The sequence below is a fragment of the Ambystoma mexicanum genome, chromosome 7p (assembly GCF_040938575.1).
Source record: "Ambystoma mexicanum isolate Mex_15411 chromosome 7p, UKY_AmexF1_1, whole genome shotgun sequence".
NCBI classification, from domain to species: Eukaryota; Metazoa; Chordata; class Amphibia; order Caudata; family Ambystomatidae; genus Ambystoma; species Ambystoma mexicanum.
The window spans coordinates 251655585-251671918 of record NC_090939.1 but is presented as its reverse complement, the minus strand read 5'-3'; the positions used below and the strand labels follow the sequence as shown (position 1 = coordinate 251671918).

Sequence of the window (16334 nt, the reverse complement as noted above, 5' to 3'; positions counted from 1 at the left end):
GGTGAGAATGCCTCATTGGGTTGATTTTCCGATAAGCATCCCTGAGGCTTCCAGTGGTCTTGTAACTGCTGTGCCGGAGCAGTCTTCTGGCAGGTTGGGAGGTTCTGGAACCCTTTCCCTGAAGAAGAGGAAAAAAGACATCTGGCCAGAAAAGAGGATGCTAGGTATTGCAGTGGGAGCAGTCGTGCCATTCACTCCCGCCACAAACCTCTGAGGACAGCCAGGGATAGGGGTCCCTCTCAGTTCCCTCTTTACACTGGCAAAGGACCAGGACCAATCCAGAACAATCATCAGAACTGCTAGGGCTCTGGCCTGGTTCAGAGCAAGGGTGTTGCATTGCTTGAGCCCGACCTGCTTCGTACAGCGTTTGGTGGTCGCATCTGGGAGCAGGCGAGGGACGCCTATCTCCAACATCTATCACATGGTTGGGGAGATCTGGGCTGGGAGGAGTAGCTGGGGAGCTGCTACTTTCTACATACCTTTTAAGGATCACGTCTTTTACTGGAGTCCTCTCACAGCCTCGCTTGCTAGATCCGGCAGAGCATACTTTTAAGATGGCTCCATTACACCGGAATGGCTTTCAATCCTTAGTCAGTGTCTCGATCCGAGTCCTACACAAGGGCGGTCTCTAACGTGATTTCATGAGCAGTGTCCTGCGATGCTGCTCCTTAACACGCACTCGATTCAGTGATCATTAAGGCTAGTATATCCACAGTATGCTGCTTCTCTACCGAACCAGTTGTCCCTAAAGCTCCTATTGTAGTGTGGTTTGATCCACCTTCCTTTCGCTAATGGGCACTTCTTTTAAGTGGCACTTATCCACTTCACCAGCTCCTGCCTGTATCCTTGCAACACCAGACTAGTACGGAATAAGGGTATCTGGCCCAGAGCATTTTCCACTCCACCTGGTCCTGTGCCCCTGTGAATCCTGACAAGCTGTAGAGGAGCAGATGGGCATGTCATTCCTAGCTACCGCCCCCTCACCTCCCCTCCCTCATATTGGAACAGCAGGAATAGAGTCCTATGTGGGACACCAGGTATTGCCCTAATACTGCATCATGTGTAGGAGAGACGCTATGCATTTAGGCAACCATATTGAATGTGCCCTCGCACTGAAAGGGTGGAGGAATGTCTGCACACATCCCTGGACATCGAAGAGCTATAAGTGAAATCGGACGAGGGCAGAGTGACGTCATGAAGGAAAGACACAAAGATGCACTGAAACGATATGCAAATACTTAAAGAATGAAGATGTAACTGGGGTAATAAGAGAAAGATGTAAATCACATACGAAGAAGAAATCATGTGCACCAAAGAAATGAGGGGGTAGAGACAAAGTCAATGTACTTACGCAGGAAAGCAAGGTAGACGAGACACAGAGGCTTGCTGCAGAAGAAAATATAACGTGACTGAAGCAGCCATGAGAAAAAGATGGACGCCAGACTCATGCTGATACCAATCTAGCTACATCAGAGACAGACCAGGGCTGCAGAGTCAGGAGATGCTGGAAAAACAGTTTTGTGTGAGGAACAAAGAGGAGTCTATTGGCCTGGGATCAAGCATGCCACATCAAGGAATAATTGCAAGGCACAAAGGGAGTCAAGAGGATAAGCCATGTGCGTAAGACATATTTCTCTTAGATTAAGCAAAGAAGAAAACATCTCCAAGTGCCAAGTATTGGACAATCAAGGAGGCTAAATGCATATGCAAGGTGGAGTGATCATGTCTCCAGAGGCCAAGAGGAGTAAGGACATCCAGCTTAATTGAATAGTAAATAAAAAGTCAAAAAGGATAAAATCATTATCTCTTCACACGTGATTCAGAAGTCGAAAACATGGGCTATTCATTAAGCTCGAGACAGAGATAATGGCGTACCTACACTACCTTGACAGTTCCAGAACAGAGAACAGGCTGCAAGGTCAACTGCAAAGGAGAAGCCTCGGCTTACGGCCCGACGGATGAGAGATGTACTAATTTGACAAGTGGGTAGCAATCTGACATTGCTGTCTGCACCAGAGTTTTGTTTTTCTTACGTGTAGCTAACTAGGCGAATGGGCGAGAATGCCAACCAATCAAAAGGGTCTATGTAGCAACATGCTATACAGTTTGCACAGGCCAACCCACTGCTGTTATTCTGTTATAATCTGTATTATATGCATTCAGAGGTGGTCCGAGGTGTGCCTACTAGATAAGGGGCATCCACTGATATTACTAATATTCATATGATACATAGGTATATATGGTCCATTAACCAATCCCTCCATTAAATAGGTTTTTAAGTTTGCCACGTAGGATGACCTCAGACACAGCCGTAACATAAGGAAAGCTAAAGAACCCTGTTAACCCCTTTGCCGGTAAAGAAAATACTGTATACATTGTATCAGAGTGACTTTGAGTGAAAGCACTCATTATTGAAAGTGTCTGGAAGAGAGTTGAAAAGTGCAATGCGAAAAGGATACCGTTAACGAGAGGACAATGGTAAAAAGAGTTCTGGAAGGAGACAGAGTGGTCACGTATAAGAATATACCCATCCAAAAGCCTCTGTGAAAGTAAAGAGAAGCGCCGCAACGGCAGGGGAGCTGTGTGCAGCTGAAAACTGAGCAAAATAGAAAACTTTGCAGAAGCTCCTCGTTGGAAAGGGAGCTGGAAGAAAATGGAAGAAAAAAGCAAAATAGAAGTAACAGCAAAACTATGAAATACAGAGACATTGTGAGTGAACCAAAAGTATTGAGCAGCATTGGGGTGGCCCCAAGGCAGGAGGCAGATCCTGTAGGGCCAAAGAGAACCCATCCTAATAAACTGAGTAAAGTTAGGCACCTAGCTGCGCGACCATGTAATAGGTGGACCGTGCGGTCTGCAAACTACGCCACGACCAGGGGAGGCCCAAAAATAAGGGCGCTTTGGTTTTGCATGGGGAAGGGAGTCCTGCAAGCAACAAGTGAAGAGTGATATTTGGAACTGTTGTGAATTATACTTTTGTGTTTGAAAATAACGTAACCTTCAACACTGACATTTTGAAGGCTAACAAGGAGGTTCTAAGCTCAAGACAAGGGAAGCCTGAGAGACCCTGTGAAGAAGTGAATCCAGATAAGGAAAGGTACTGCGAATTTCTCCAAGTGAATCCTAAGAACTTGTGGAACTTTCTTACCTCAAGTGTCTTTAACTTGGGGAAGGGAGCTTGTGGAGGAGCTCCATAATCACATTGACTTTGCTTTAAAAACTTAAGTTGGCCAAATCCCACACACTCTATTTCTTTGTAGAAGTGAGGCCAAGCACAGGTTTTTACATGGACAGTAGTTTACTTTTAACTGTCAGCCTTAAACTTCCCTTAGCTTTTTCTTCATTAGGGAGCATTACCAACCTAGAGTTAGGGCAAGATAGGTATTTTTCCATCCTGACCAGGGACCACTAAAAATAAAGGTTTGCCAAATCTATCTATTTGTCTGTGTCATCTCTTGATACCATGACTGTCTCACATCCTCTATGTAGCAGAAGATTTTAACCAAAAGCTGCTTCTCTGGTCAGCCTTTTAACTTCTAAGACAATTGGCTTACATCTCCTTCCAAATGTATACTTCACAAAAGGACAATGATTCTCCTGTTGATCTGCCAATGCAGGTTACAGTTCTTTTCCACCTTTTTACAAGGAGGGCTTTGCTCCTGCAGTCCTCGTTTTCTACTTATGCAACCTTTTGGCTGCTGGTTATGCACATTATAATACTCCCCGATTTGAAATCCCTCTTTAGGAGGATTATATCCATTTTGCTTTCTTATCACTTCTCTTTGGCAATGCAGGTTAAAATGTTCCCCTATTCGAAATCCCTCAGTAGGAGAGCTGTGCCCAATTTGCCTGTCTTCAATTGATTGGTATTGAAAACAGTTATTACCGATCGGTCTCCCTCGGAGAGCCCGGGGGCTACTGATTTAAGGACAACTCACCCGTTCATCCTGGTATCTCCTTCTGACTCGCCAGTAAACCTCCTGCTTCACTCTGTGGGACTTCCTCTGCCTTTGACAGCTCTGGTCTGCCGCCAATCACACTGACCTCCGATGGAGCTTCTGCAGCTCTGTGTACTTTCCAGTATGGATCCGTTACTGGGGCAGTTCACGGCGTGTAGAGAGCCTCTGTCAGGAGCTCACAGGTGGCAAGCGTGAACAGGAGGGCTCATGAAGACAAATATTTGTGTGGCCAGGAAAAAGGGCTAAAAGCCAAAAACATTCTTATTACAGGAGACTTCTTTGTATTATATGCAGGGTAAAGGCTTGGCAGGCTCTTAAAAGGCCCCAGAAACCAAAGAAGACTAAGGAACTACATTACCCAGAAGTCTCGTGTGGCCACAAGCCTTCTGGGCCCTTCAGAGCAACGCCCAATGTACTGCTCATGCACGCGGCGCGCACGGACTATGCCGTTTGTGCTCACGGATACGAGATGATTAAGAAGTGTATGCAGAGGGCTCCTGCAGGCCGCCATCCGCGGGGCCATACCCCGCCTGTGATCACTGCAGGCCCCGTACCCTGCTACAGATAAGTGCTTGTATTACTGGGATTACTCAAAACGCTTGAGCACATAGCGTTTGGGCAGATCATAAGGGCAATTGTACTGGGGATAACTCAGGCGAGCGCAAAAGGCATGAAAGTGAACACAAGCAGCGTTCGGCCACGCATTTCTTCCACAGCCAGTGGGAAGACGTGTGTGTGTGTATAATGTATTTATATATATATATATGATCCTAGACTCATCATTACATTTGATACTTCGTCCAATGACATTCGTAAAATTGTGGCAAGGCATTGGCATGTTCTTACCCTTGATGCGGACTTGAAGCCCATTTTGGGCAACCGTCCAACTATGACTTATAAACGTGCTCCTTCTTTAGGGAACAAACTTGTGTCTAGTTTTCTACCTCCCATGGGCAAGATCCAGCGTTCTAATACATGGCTTCCAGCTTCTCATACAGGATTCACTAAGTGCATGAAATGTAAAGCATGTGCCCATGCCACTTAAGAAATTCTTCCTGCATCCCATCACACAAATCCAGCAGATGATATGTCATTCTATTAACTGTGACACCACTTTCGTTGTTTATGTACTTTCGTGCCCTTGTGGGCGTTGGTATGTCGGCAGTACTACCCGTAAACTAAAACTCATCCGAGGGGCGGTGATCGTATTTTGAGGCTGAGACAACTCGAAACCAGATTTATTTTGGATCTTGACACTAAATTCCCCAGGGGTCACAATGTAGACGAGGAATTGTATACTTTTTTGGGTACCTAATTTTGTGCCCACATGTATTTATCATTATTGCTTTTTCCTGCCATTTATGCTCTGTTTTCCGTTGTTGGGGTCATCTTGTTTTTCTGGTTCAACACTTTTGTATTTCTGTATTCCTGCATCACTTTCGTTGGTTTGTTCGCAGGTATTGACTGATCTAATTTTGTTTTCGCACTTATGATTATTATTCTTTCTTACCTGCCTGTCTTAGCTGATTATTTTGCAATAGGGGGAGCGCTCTCTCAACTATGTCTTGTTTATTTCGGGGACCTATATGTAGCTTTTTGTTCTATTTATTTGTGTTATTCCCTACATTTTCTGACATTGTTTTACTATTCCTCAATGTTTTGAAATTACTGGTCTAGTCTACTGTGTGCTCTGGATCTGTTATGTTGCGTTTCTGCCTTCGGCTTTAGGTACTCTGACATCATGGTTTGCACTTGCACTTTGATGAACTAGCTGCTATTTTTTGCAATTTTGCACAGTCTATCAGGTCGATGCACTTGCACTTTATTACATCCTCTACTTTTGAGGATGGACAGGCGCACTGTTGCCTTGCTGCTCTATTTTGCTGATTTGCACTGTACAATTGACATCTGACGATTTAGCTGCTATTTTTGCTGTTTGTACAAATTATCTTGCCGGCGGTATTACCTTGCTGCAATTTTTTAACATTTAGGTCCAGTCCTACTGTTTTTAACCTGATTTTATATCGAATCTTGGTTGACTAGTTTTATTGTTATTGTATTGTATTTTCTATTTAAGTGTTGGGAATGATATGTTAGTTCATGAGGCTGATTATGCATTTACATGGGGTGATTTTTAATGTTGGTTCATTTATTTTGAGTGTGGCTTATTACATCTTCCATGCCATGTGGTCATCATACTGCTATTTTATGCACTGTGCACTGATGTCTAGCAAGGTCCCCATACATGTATTGATACATGTATAAGGGCCTTTTCCCTATTTTGGAGACTGTGGTGTTACATACTATATTTTTACACCTTGGTCAGTTTTATTTCACTTCTACTGATCACTGACAGAAGCGTTTGCAAAGCACTGTGCTCTAATTCTTCAGTTTTAGCATGTGTACACACTCCCTTCCAACATGGCCGCCCCTGTTCCCTTTTGAGTTGGTAGCAGCTGTTGCCATCGACATAGTTGAGGGACTGTTGCTGATGGTGTATTTACCACTGTCCAACCCTCTCCCCCTCACGTGATCAAGCGCTCAGTATAGCGCGAAACGCGTTGTTTGCAGGCTGCTACACCTAGGCGTCCTGTTGTTGTTCTGTCTTCTATGTGCTGCTTTGTGTCGTGCATTTGTTCTCTGCATGATGCTTCTGTTTTTTAATTTGATAAAACATTAAAGACATCAGTAATTCTTATACTGTGTCTGTTGTTTTTTCCGAACCTTTATTGAACCTGGCATTTGTTTTTTGTGCCTGCGGGAGTGCGATTTGTTTTTCCTCCCTTTCTGATTTATATATATATATATATATATATATATATATATATATATATATATATATATATATATAAAGAGAGAGAGAGAGAGAGAGAGAGAGAGAGAGAGAAAGAAAGAGAAAGAGAAAGAGAAAGAGAAAGAGAGAGAGACCGACAGGAGTCACTGAACAGTATTGCCGGAGCACTGGCACCGCAGACCAGCTATAAATCGCGTTCTTGTTTCGGCAGAGGCAATCAAAAGGTCAAAAACATGTGTGTGTATATAGACACATTATCCAATGATCTCACATATCCCTTTGGTTTCTTTATAGCGGTGCACGGCCGTAGCAACACGAACCCGAACTTGGATCAGCCGATCCCCCAGCTGCACAATGCAAAGCTAAGTGCTCTCACCTGGTTTTCGTTTTCTACGTGTTGGTTGTGAGTTTCAACAACCGGTGGCTGTATGTGTTCTACCCCGACTAGCATGTGTCAGTACGTTGCATGTAAGATGTACAAAGTATTATGAACATATTGTCGCAGTTAGGGGGATACTCTGCAGCAGTGCATGCAAATCAGTCTAACCTTAAGGTGTCGAAAACAAACGTGCTAGTGCCTGAAATGAAGGCAGGATGAGGCAGGCCTGGGGGAGTATTGAGTGCTGTGCATGGGAGTGAGTGGGCGGAGTACCTAGGAATCTCAGGAACCCCAGGAAGGGGCAACGGCTGCATCTTTCCCTAAAACGCCCCCATACCCACCCATTACCTCCTCCTAACCCTCAATCCGGTTTCCCTAAAATCCCCCTACCTATCCAACCCAGCGGACCCTAACTCTCTTTCCCCGGCGGGTTACGGAGGCCTGAGTCTATATACTTTCCAGGTGCCAAGACCCTACGGGGAGGCAGGTATATGCGCTACCTCAGCGCAAGACCCGGGGACTCATGACAGCCACTCTCTCTCACGGGCTTGCCAGCGTCAATAACGCTTCCTGCTGCATGTCCTCTAAACATAGCAGGAGTCCCAACTTCTCCCTTGCCTTCTGCATAGCATCCTGCTGCCGCCACAAAAGCAGCTTCTGCTTCTCCCTGCTGCTTCCCGCTCTTACAAACGTGAAGTGTCTTTAAATGTTTAAAAGTCCCACTCATAATGGTTTAGTAACTCTGGGCCCCTCTTCTTCGTCTCAGTACTAAGAGCATTATGGGACCTGAAGTCCATAATGTTCTTATTTGTTCTTTGGTCAAAATGATCAATTTTGCAATAAGCCATTAAGACTGTATGATCATTAGGGAAGTTATCTAGAGGGTTCTCCCATTACCCTGACCCGAGTCCACTCCCAAGTGATCCTCCCACATAATATCATCCCCAGGGTCAGGATCAAGTAGCAGCTGCCTTTCCCTGGCCAACTGACAAGAGATCCAGGCCAGGGTTTTTGGGTCGATAGCATCTTTTCTCTTCCCAGTCTCTATTGTGATGAATCTGAGGCTATCATTTGTTATTTTCAACCAGAAAATAAATATGTCTCTTTGTAGGAATTCCCATTTAACTGGGACGAAGAAGCTGAACCAGACAGATGCCATAGCAAGTGGAGGCTGAGAGACAAATACGTCGGCCGGGGAAGCGATAGACCAACGCAACACCTAAGAGGGTAGGAGATTCTGCAGACGGCGAAGCCAGCGAGTTTGAAAACTGCCAGGGAAGCAGAGAGCAGAGCACAGGACGCGGAACATCCAGCAAGAATGAAGAAACGAGAAGGCAATAGTGGTGGCGTGACCACGGAGATCCCGTAGTGGACCAGTGGTCCCTCGAACTAGACCGAAACCACTAGGCAGCACAGACCGCCTACTATCCGGTTACCTTTGCAGCTGTCAATCCATGACGAGGGAGGATACAGAGCTCGAGACGCTGCAGAAAAGCAATGACTTGGGAACGAAGACAGGGACCAACTTCACGGTGGTTAAACAATGAGGCAATGTCATCCTGGAGAGCGCATGTGTGTGTATTACAACTAACCAATAGTAATCAATGAGCTGTAATCATATTCACCACACAGGTTGTAATTTATCCCCAAAAATATTTGTTGCATTGACTCTTATTTTTTGTTTCCCTTTTCTCTCCCACAAGCCAAATGTTTTCATTACCATGTGGGACATGTAACTGGATTTTGGAATGTCAGTTTGTCTTTGGGATCTGATTTGTGGTTTATGTTTTGGATTTATTGGTTTTAATTCTGACATGTCTACCTTTTTTCTGACATTTCATGTGTTTTTATATTTTGCTAATCAACTGGTTTGTGTATTAATGTTATTAACAAAGCCTTGAAAAAGACCGCCCAGGTCGAAACATGTGTTGGCTTAGTTAGAATCAGTGTGACCGTGTGGAACAACCATGTTAATGTTTGAAAATTATTAAAACTTTTCAGAAATTGCTCATATTGACTGTCTATATTATATTTACATTTCGTATATACGACTTTATTAGAGGGTCTTGCGCTTTACGTGTTCACACAAGCTCTCATCCATTAAAAAACTAACCAGAGGGGAGATTATGTCATGTTAAAAAGTGGGATTCAGTGAGCCTGCATAGATTTGTCCAAGACACATCGTCAGATACAATTGGTCTCCAGGGCATATTGCCACCGTAGGAGCAATGTTCGCAAATGCCAGCAGGACAAAACCTTTTTGGTCAACAGCTGTGCTGCTGTATACAGATGTTGCAGACAGAAGAAGTAATTCTATGTTCTGCACCAATTTTGGAGCTGCGGTCTTTGAAAATCTGACCCAACTACTCCTTCCCCACAACTGTTAGATTGTGGTCAAACAATTCTGTGTTAAAATTCCCATCCTTAGTAAAACTGGAGTCCTGACTTCTATCCAAATGAAAGACTGGTATTAAGCGCTATAAAAAATAAACATGGATGGACACAAACTGACATCTCAACCGTGTCAATCATTATTGTGAGACAAGACAGGTAACATGTGATATTTACAATACATTTTATTGCTTGTCACGGCACACAATAACATTAAAACAAGTAATGCAATTTTCAGTATAGAACACATGCCAGGAAAGTTCCTTAATACCTTTCTATCGATCCAGCTGAGCGCACAAGCCTTAACGTTGATCTTCAGGGAGGATTCACTTGTAGAGGAAAGATTTTCCTGGAACAATGAAAATACAAGCAGCCAAGCGTAAATAACTAAATAGAAGCTATTTTCAAACTTTCATTGGATGGCTCATCTGACAGCCATAGTAATTCAAATCAACTAAAGTGGCAAGTAAGTCACAGTAACATCAATGTTACAAAGAGCACTGAGGAATGCCAAATAGATTTAAGTCATCATGAGCGTCACCTTCAAACAGTTGTGTCAGTTTCCTCGAGCAGCACTTTATTTTCTGTGATTTGTCATTTCTATTTCACCATCATCAAATTAGTTAAAGTACATTTGTTTTGGGGTCTAGACCCAAAAAACAAGATGTAAACATAAGTACAATTAATTAAAAACATACAATTCACTTAATAATCTTATTATGTGAGAATATTCTACTTTTTTGTTTAGACATACACTTTCTATACATGTCTGACACTTCTACATAATATATTCAGTCCTTGACATCTACTATTTTATAGAATAAGGTTTAAGTTAATTACCTGTAACCATTCTTCTCCAGCATGCATCTGGCATGGATTCACATGCTTATGAATATTCCCCGTCGTCAGGCTGGGAATCCTCGGTAAAAGAAAAAACAGTTTCACTTTCACTTAACAAAACGTATTTCTCCTCTAAACCAATCACTGTCCCCTGGGTCATACTGCCCCCATCCAATGAGAGTCCTCTGCCTTAGCCCCTCCTGTGGCAGCCATCTTCAGATTTGGTAGGCACGTACAATGGCAGTATGACCAAGAACAGCTGCCGAGGGGTAGGAGGGGGGGTTTGCATGTGAATCCATGCCAGACTCATGCTGGAGAACAATAGTTACAGGTAAGTACTTAAACCTTCTCCAGCATGGGGTCTGGCATGGATTCACATGCTCATGAATAACAAATACATAGCAGTACAACATTACACAACCATGGGAGGTGGCAAGGCCCAACAGAAGCAATTAAATCTTACCTCTAGAATAGGCTCACCTCAAGCAAACAGGTTGCGTAGCACTGCTTGGCCGACTCTGGACTCCTCCCTGGAGTCACTGTCGAAGCAGTAGAACTTTGTGAAGGTGCGCGTGGACCTCCACGTTGCAGCCCTGCAGATGTCCAACAGGGGCACACCAGGCAGGATCGCCGTTCTCGCAGCAATCGCTCTGGTGGAGTGGTCTCTCGGACGGCAGGGCAGCGGTCGCTTAGCCAACCGATGACCGTACGTGATGCAGCCGGAGAGCAATCTTGAAATTGAAGCCTTGGACAAGACCTTCCCATGGTTCACAGGACCAAAGTTCACGAACAGTTGTGAAGTCTTCCGAAAACTCTTTGTGCGTGTCACCTAGAACTACAGGGCATGCACAACGTCCAGCGAGTGCAAGACCCATTCCGCCGGCAACAAAGGTTTCGGGGGGAAAAAAAATAGGTAACACCAAAGGCTCGTTGAGGTGGAATACTGACGGAACCTACGGCATGAAAGAGGGGTGCGTACGCAGCACCACCCTCGATTTGTGGAAAGCCAGGTACGGTTGCTTGCAGGATAGGGCCTGGATCTCACCTACCCTTCTGGCAGAGGGGATGACCACAAGGAAAGCTGTTTTCCACGAGAGAAACTTGATCGGTGCCTGATGCATAGGCCTGAAGGGGGCCCCCCCATGAGCCTCGTCAGAAACAAGTTCAGTTCCCACACCGGGGCAGGAGCCTTCACCGGTGGGAAAGATCTGAAAAGTCCTTTGATAAACTCCTTGACGAGTAGGTGGGACCAAAGTGAAGATCTTCCTGGTGACCTGGTGTAGCGGGAAAGAGCTGCCAGATGTACCTTGATGGAGGCGTGTGCCAATCCACCCTTGGCCAAAGGTAGCAAGTACGGCAGAATCTGTTGGGCCGTGACCCTCAAAGGGGTAATCTTCTGTGACTGGCACCATGTAGCGAAACACTTCCACCTGTGACCGTAGCACTTCAAGTTAGACACCGCCCTGGCTTTGGCAAGGACCTCCCTGCAGTCCGCTGGCAACTCATACCCTCCAAACTCTAGGGCTGCAGGAGCCAAGCCCTCAGGTGCAGCAATCCTGGATCGTGAAGAAGGGTTGCTCCTCTTTCTCTGGTGAGAAGATCCGGAACCACTAGCAGCTTGACCGGAGGTAACGCTGACAGTCTGAGAAGGTCCGGATACCAAAGCTGCCTCGGCCACGCCAGGGTGATGCGTATCATCCTGCACTGACAGAGTGTGTTGAAGACTTGTAGCAGAAGAGGGAATGGAGGAAACACATACAGAAACAGCCCTTCCCATGGGAAGGAGAAAGCGTCCCCCCGGCTGGTGGAATCTGCTGGCAAACTTCTCGCATTTGGAGTTCACCCCCGTCGCAAATAGATCGATCTGGGGCCTGCCCCACTGGACGAAGAGGCGGTCCACCTGATCCTGTCGAAGTTCCTCTCGTGGCAGGAGTGCAGTTCACCTCTGAATGGCGTTTTTAGGGAAACCCGGAACAGAAAGCCAAGCATCCATTACCAGATGTGCAGAAGAAACCGTAACGGACTGATCAAAGGGGGACATGACATAAGGGCTCATCTGTGCCCCGCATGCAAAGGATGAGCCTTCTGAAGAGCCAGAGTCCTTTTAGGTCTCTTTGGACATTCTTTAACAAAATTCCCCGGCAGACCGCAATAGAAGCAAGCACTGGTCAGGCGACACGTTCATGTTCAGCCGGAGACAATGGACCACGAACCCCACCAATTTGCATGGGTTTGATGGGGCTGTCTACCGATATTAGCCAGTTGACTAGGGGCAAATCCAAGAGTTCTCTGTGTCTCTCACTTTCTTTCGGCCCTTCTGGCATTCACCTGTAAGTCTAGCAAGTCAGAGAATTGAGTGGGTTAGGGTGGTACTACTACCAAGGCGTCTTTCATAACATCGTTGAGCCCTTTGTAGAATACAAAGGCCTTCTTGTTTTCAGGTCAAGAGGTTTCAGCAACCAGTTGGTTGAAACGGGTGATGTAGTCCAACAAACTACCCTTTCCTTGTGTGATCTCGAGCAATTCCAAATCTCTAGCCTGTGCTCTAAACCGGGTATCAAAAACTCTGGTAATTTCTGTGATTACTAGATCAAAATCATACAAAACCGGGCTGTTGGTCTCAAGCAATGTATTAGCCCAAGTAGTCGTCATACCCCCTAGATGAGACAGGGTGAAAGCAGCCTTTGTTGTGGAATTGGGGAATGCTTGGGGTCTACATAGAAAATGAAACTTTCACTGATTCACAAAGGTAGAGAATTTACATAGATCCCCACTAAATCTTTCGGGTGGGGCCAAAGCAAAATGAGTGTGTATTGTGAGAAACCTGGGGGTATTCTCACTCCTAAACCCCCTGGATCCTCTTCTCACGTGACCAGGGAAAGGTCATCGCTCTTGGATCCCGACCCAGGGGGGTGCGTTAGGGAGAATTCTCATTTCATGGCTAATTTCCCTTACCTAGTGAGTCCCTCAGAAGCTTTGCTGGATCTCTGGAGTTATTTCTTTCCACTTGGTAAGAGTGTGAGCTTTTCCCCCACTCTTACTTGTGTTTTGCTATGTGTTTTTACCCGTTTTTGTGATTGTGGACTCTGGACTACACCACTTCAGTAGACCCTTCTTTTGTGTGTCATACACAACCTTCCGTGCAGTGACACAGGGTTGTTGTTCAGACTTCCCACCAACTCCATTTTCTGAGGCTGACTACTGTCCCCCAGAAAAGGGTAAAGTTACCATTAACTTTACTTAGTCAAATTAACCACAGATCCAGTACACACCATCTTACATGGAGTGCTGGAAAGGGTTACTCCTCAGCCCTTTTTTTATCTGTACCTCCTAGAGCATTGTTTTGCTCTTTTAACATTTAGACATGGCTGGTGGCGGTGGCATCTACCCTAATTTTCTACCGCGGTTATCTTATATAACCGTGGTAATATTGTAGGCTATTGTGTTAGCCTCGAACTTAAACCCGCTTGACCAAATGCTTTTTCTTTTGGCTCCGGTGCGGTTTATTCGCCATTTCTTTTTGTTAAACTCCTTGTGTTTTACTTTGCGCGGCCAATCAGGTTTGCCTTCTTTGTGCGCTGTCTTTTGGCAGGCTTCTGCCGAGAAGCCCTCCTCAAGGTGCCTGGGTGTCTAGGTGGGCTGAATGTGAGGGAGGGGTGTAGTCACTCCCTGCACAGGGTATCCTAGGAAACCCAAGTCGCACTTTTTCATGATTGGCTGAGGTGGTTGTCCGGGCTGGACAACCCCCCTGCTGTGTGATTGACAGCCAGGCTGTGTGAATGGGGGATTTTCACATAAAAAGGCAGGTCTCTTGGGCTGGAAGTCAGAGAGTCACCACTGGAATTACAAGGAACCGAAGAGAAGCAGAGGAGAGGTCGACTGCTGCAACTATCCCGTACCGGTGAAGCCCTGCTGCAGTCCTGAGCTATTTACCCTTCAACGACTAAAAGGAGATACAGTCCGGAATCTTCTTCCCTGGAGCCTGGTGGGGATAACCAGCTCATCTTCTTCAGCCAGAGGTCCCCTTTGTGGTCGAAATCGATGCACACTGCTGTAGTGGTCTGGATAGCAACCCGAAGAGCCTCTCCTGTTTTTAAGGAGCGCACCTTTTATTCATCGTCGCTGCTGCCGGCCTCATCCCTGTGTGGTGTAGACCCACTTAATCGTCCTTCGTGCCGAAGCCAGGAATCGTGGGTCTACAGGAAACTACCAGCAACAACTGCTGTGGCACCAGCTTATTCTTTGAAAAGGTACTGTGTCCTGCTTGAGGAATCTTGGGTGAAATCCCTATTCCTCACTTATAAGGCTTGCCCTTATTTTTCCCCTCCTTCTTATAACTTTTGCTTCCGAACATTTGACAATATCTAAAGTACTCTTGACAACTTTGAATCGAGAACTATCTGACGTGTGATCCTCGACACAGGAACCCGGTTCCACTTGACACTGGCTCCGGCCTCGTGACTCTTGCATTTCTGTCCATGAGTGTTCTTCGATTCGGTTTGCCTCACTAACATATTGCCTATGATTTTTGCCCCCAACTCTCTCTGGGTATCTCAGGTGCTAAGTGTGTTTTTGCCCCGGTAGCATTTCTTGCCGCGGATACGCGTTTATTTAGTAGACCGAACTGTCAAAAAGTGATCGCAATCGTATTCACGGTAACGTGTCTTGTTCCATAATACCGGTTGTCTCAAACACAGGGTACTTGCCTTGATTCATACCGTACAAAGTGAATTGGTCAGTGTAGTGTATTTAACGTGTGGTTTTAAATTTAATAGAAGTGTTGTGTTGATAACGAATGGCTTTAAAATAAATGTACTTATATTTTTCTACCTGAAACTCAGTGTTTGCTTGAGTCACAGTAATCTCTTCTACTGCTCATATACTCTTGAGATAGGCCTGGCTGCTCCGCTACTGCTACCACTTTAACATAGTAGTACAGGCTTGTACCAAAGGTAAAACTTGTATTGCTACCTGTAGTCTTAATTGTGTGTAGTGGTCCCTAAGGGCACTGCACAGGGTTCTGCCTAACAGGGTGGGGAAGCGAGGAAGGATCACTTTGGTGGAAGGTCCTCAGAGTTTGGGAGTGGGGTACCCTTAGGCGAGACAAGGTATCCCCCTTTCCCTAACTGTGACCAACCTGAACCTTACCCAATCTTTATGGGGTATTGTAGGACTTCTCCTATTTCCCCATATTTAACATCTGAAAGTACTGGGACAAGGAGGAGGAGACTAAGCGTGATGAACACTACACCTTTTCACCACTTGGGTGCTGAGACGAGGAAGATACCTGTAAAGTATGGTGAGGGTCAGGCATGTCCTCTTAAACAGGGTCATGGAAGTCTAATTAGAAGTCCTCACCTGCAGCCTGTCAAGGGGCTACAGGTGTATAAAGGGAAACCAGTGAGGAGGCAGAGAGCAGCAGCGGGGAGCTCAGAAGGGGAGAAATCAGGGGACCCTTTCCGTACTGAGGCAGCTGAGGTGGAAAATGAACTGTGACCAGGATGCCGCCAGTGAACCCCGAGGTGTAGGAGTCTGCGTGATGTTGTCGGAGCAGCTGGGAGCTGCAAAGAGCACCAAAGAAAGAGAGGAAGCTATCCACGTCCACCCAGTGGCAACAAAGTTGCCGGCGCCCGCAGAAGCGAAAGCAACATGCGAGCGGGGCTCGCTGAGGTCATGGCGCCAACCTGGGAAGCAGATAAGAGAAACAACAGCGGCCAGAGGAAGACACTGCATACCGGTGAGTGCTGGGGAGAAGACACTCAGAAACTGAGACGCTGCGGGTGGGATGCTTACTATGACTGAAGCTCCATATGCATTAACACTTCAAAGCAAAACGAGACATATTGAATATCGAACTTTTCAGAATAAATATTATGTGCTAAAACTGTCTCTGAATACAGAGAAAATAAAAACAATGGTCTTTAGACACAGATTTGGTAAAACAGGTAATCTTGGCATCAATGCAGGCGGG

General features: G+C 45.7%; 1 protein-coding gene across 3 annotated transcripts in view; it reads right to left on the bottom strand.

The window, feature by feature from the left end:
- CRYZL1 (crystallin zeta like 1) overlaps nt 1–16334 on the bottom strand; it is a 653866-nt gene that overhangs the window by 531626 nt on the left and 105906 nt on the right. For all 3 annotated transcript variants that reach the window (XM_069636228.1, XM_069636229.1, XM_069636230.1), the window contains exon 3: nt 9795–9872. In XM_069636228.1, coding sequence (XP_069492329.1) covers nt 9795–9872 — 78 coding nt within the window. The remainder of the gene's footprint in view (nt 1–9794; nt 9873–16334) is intronic.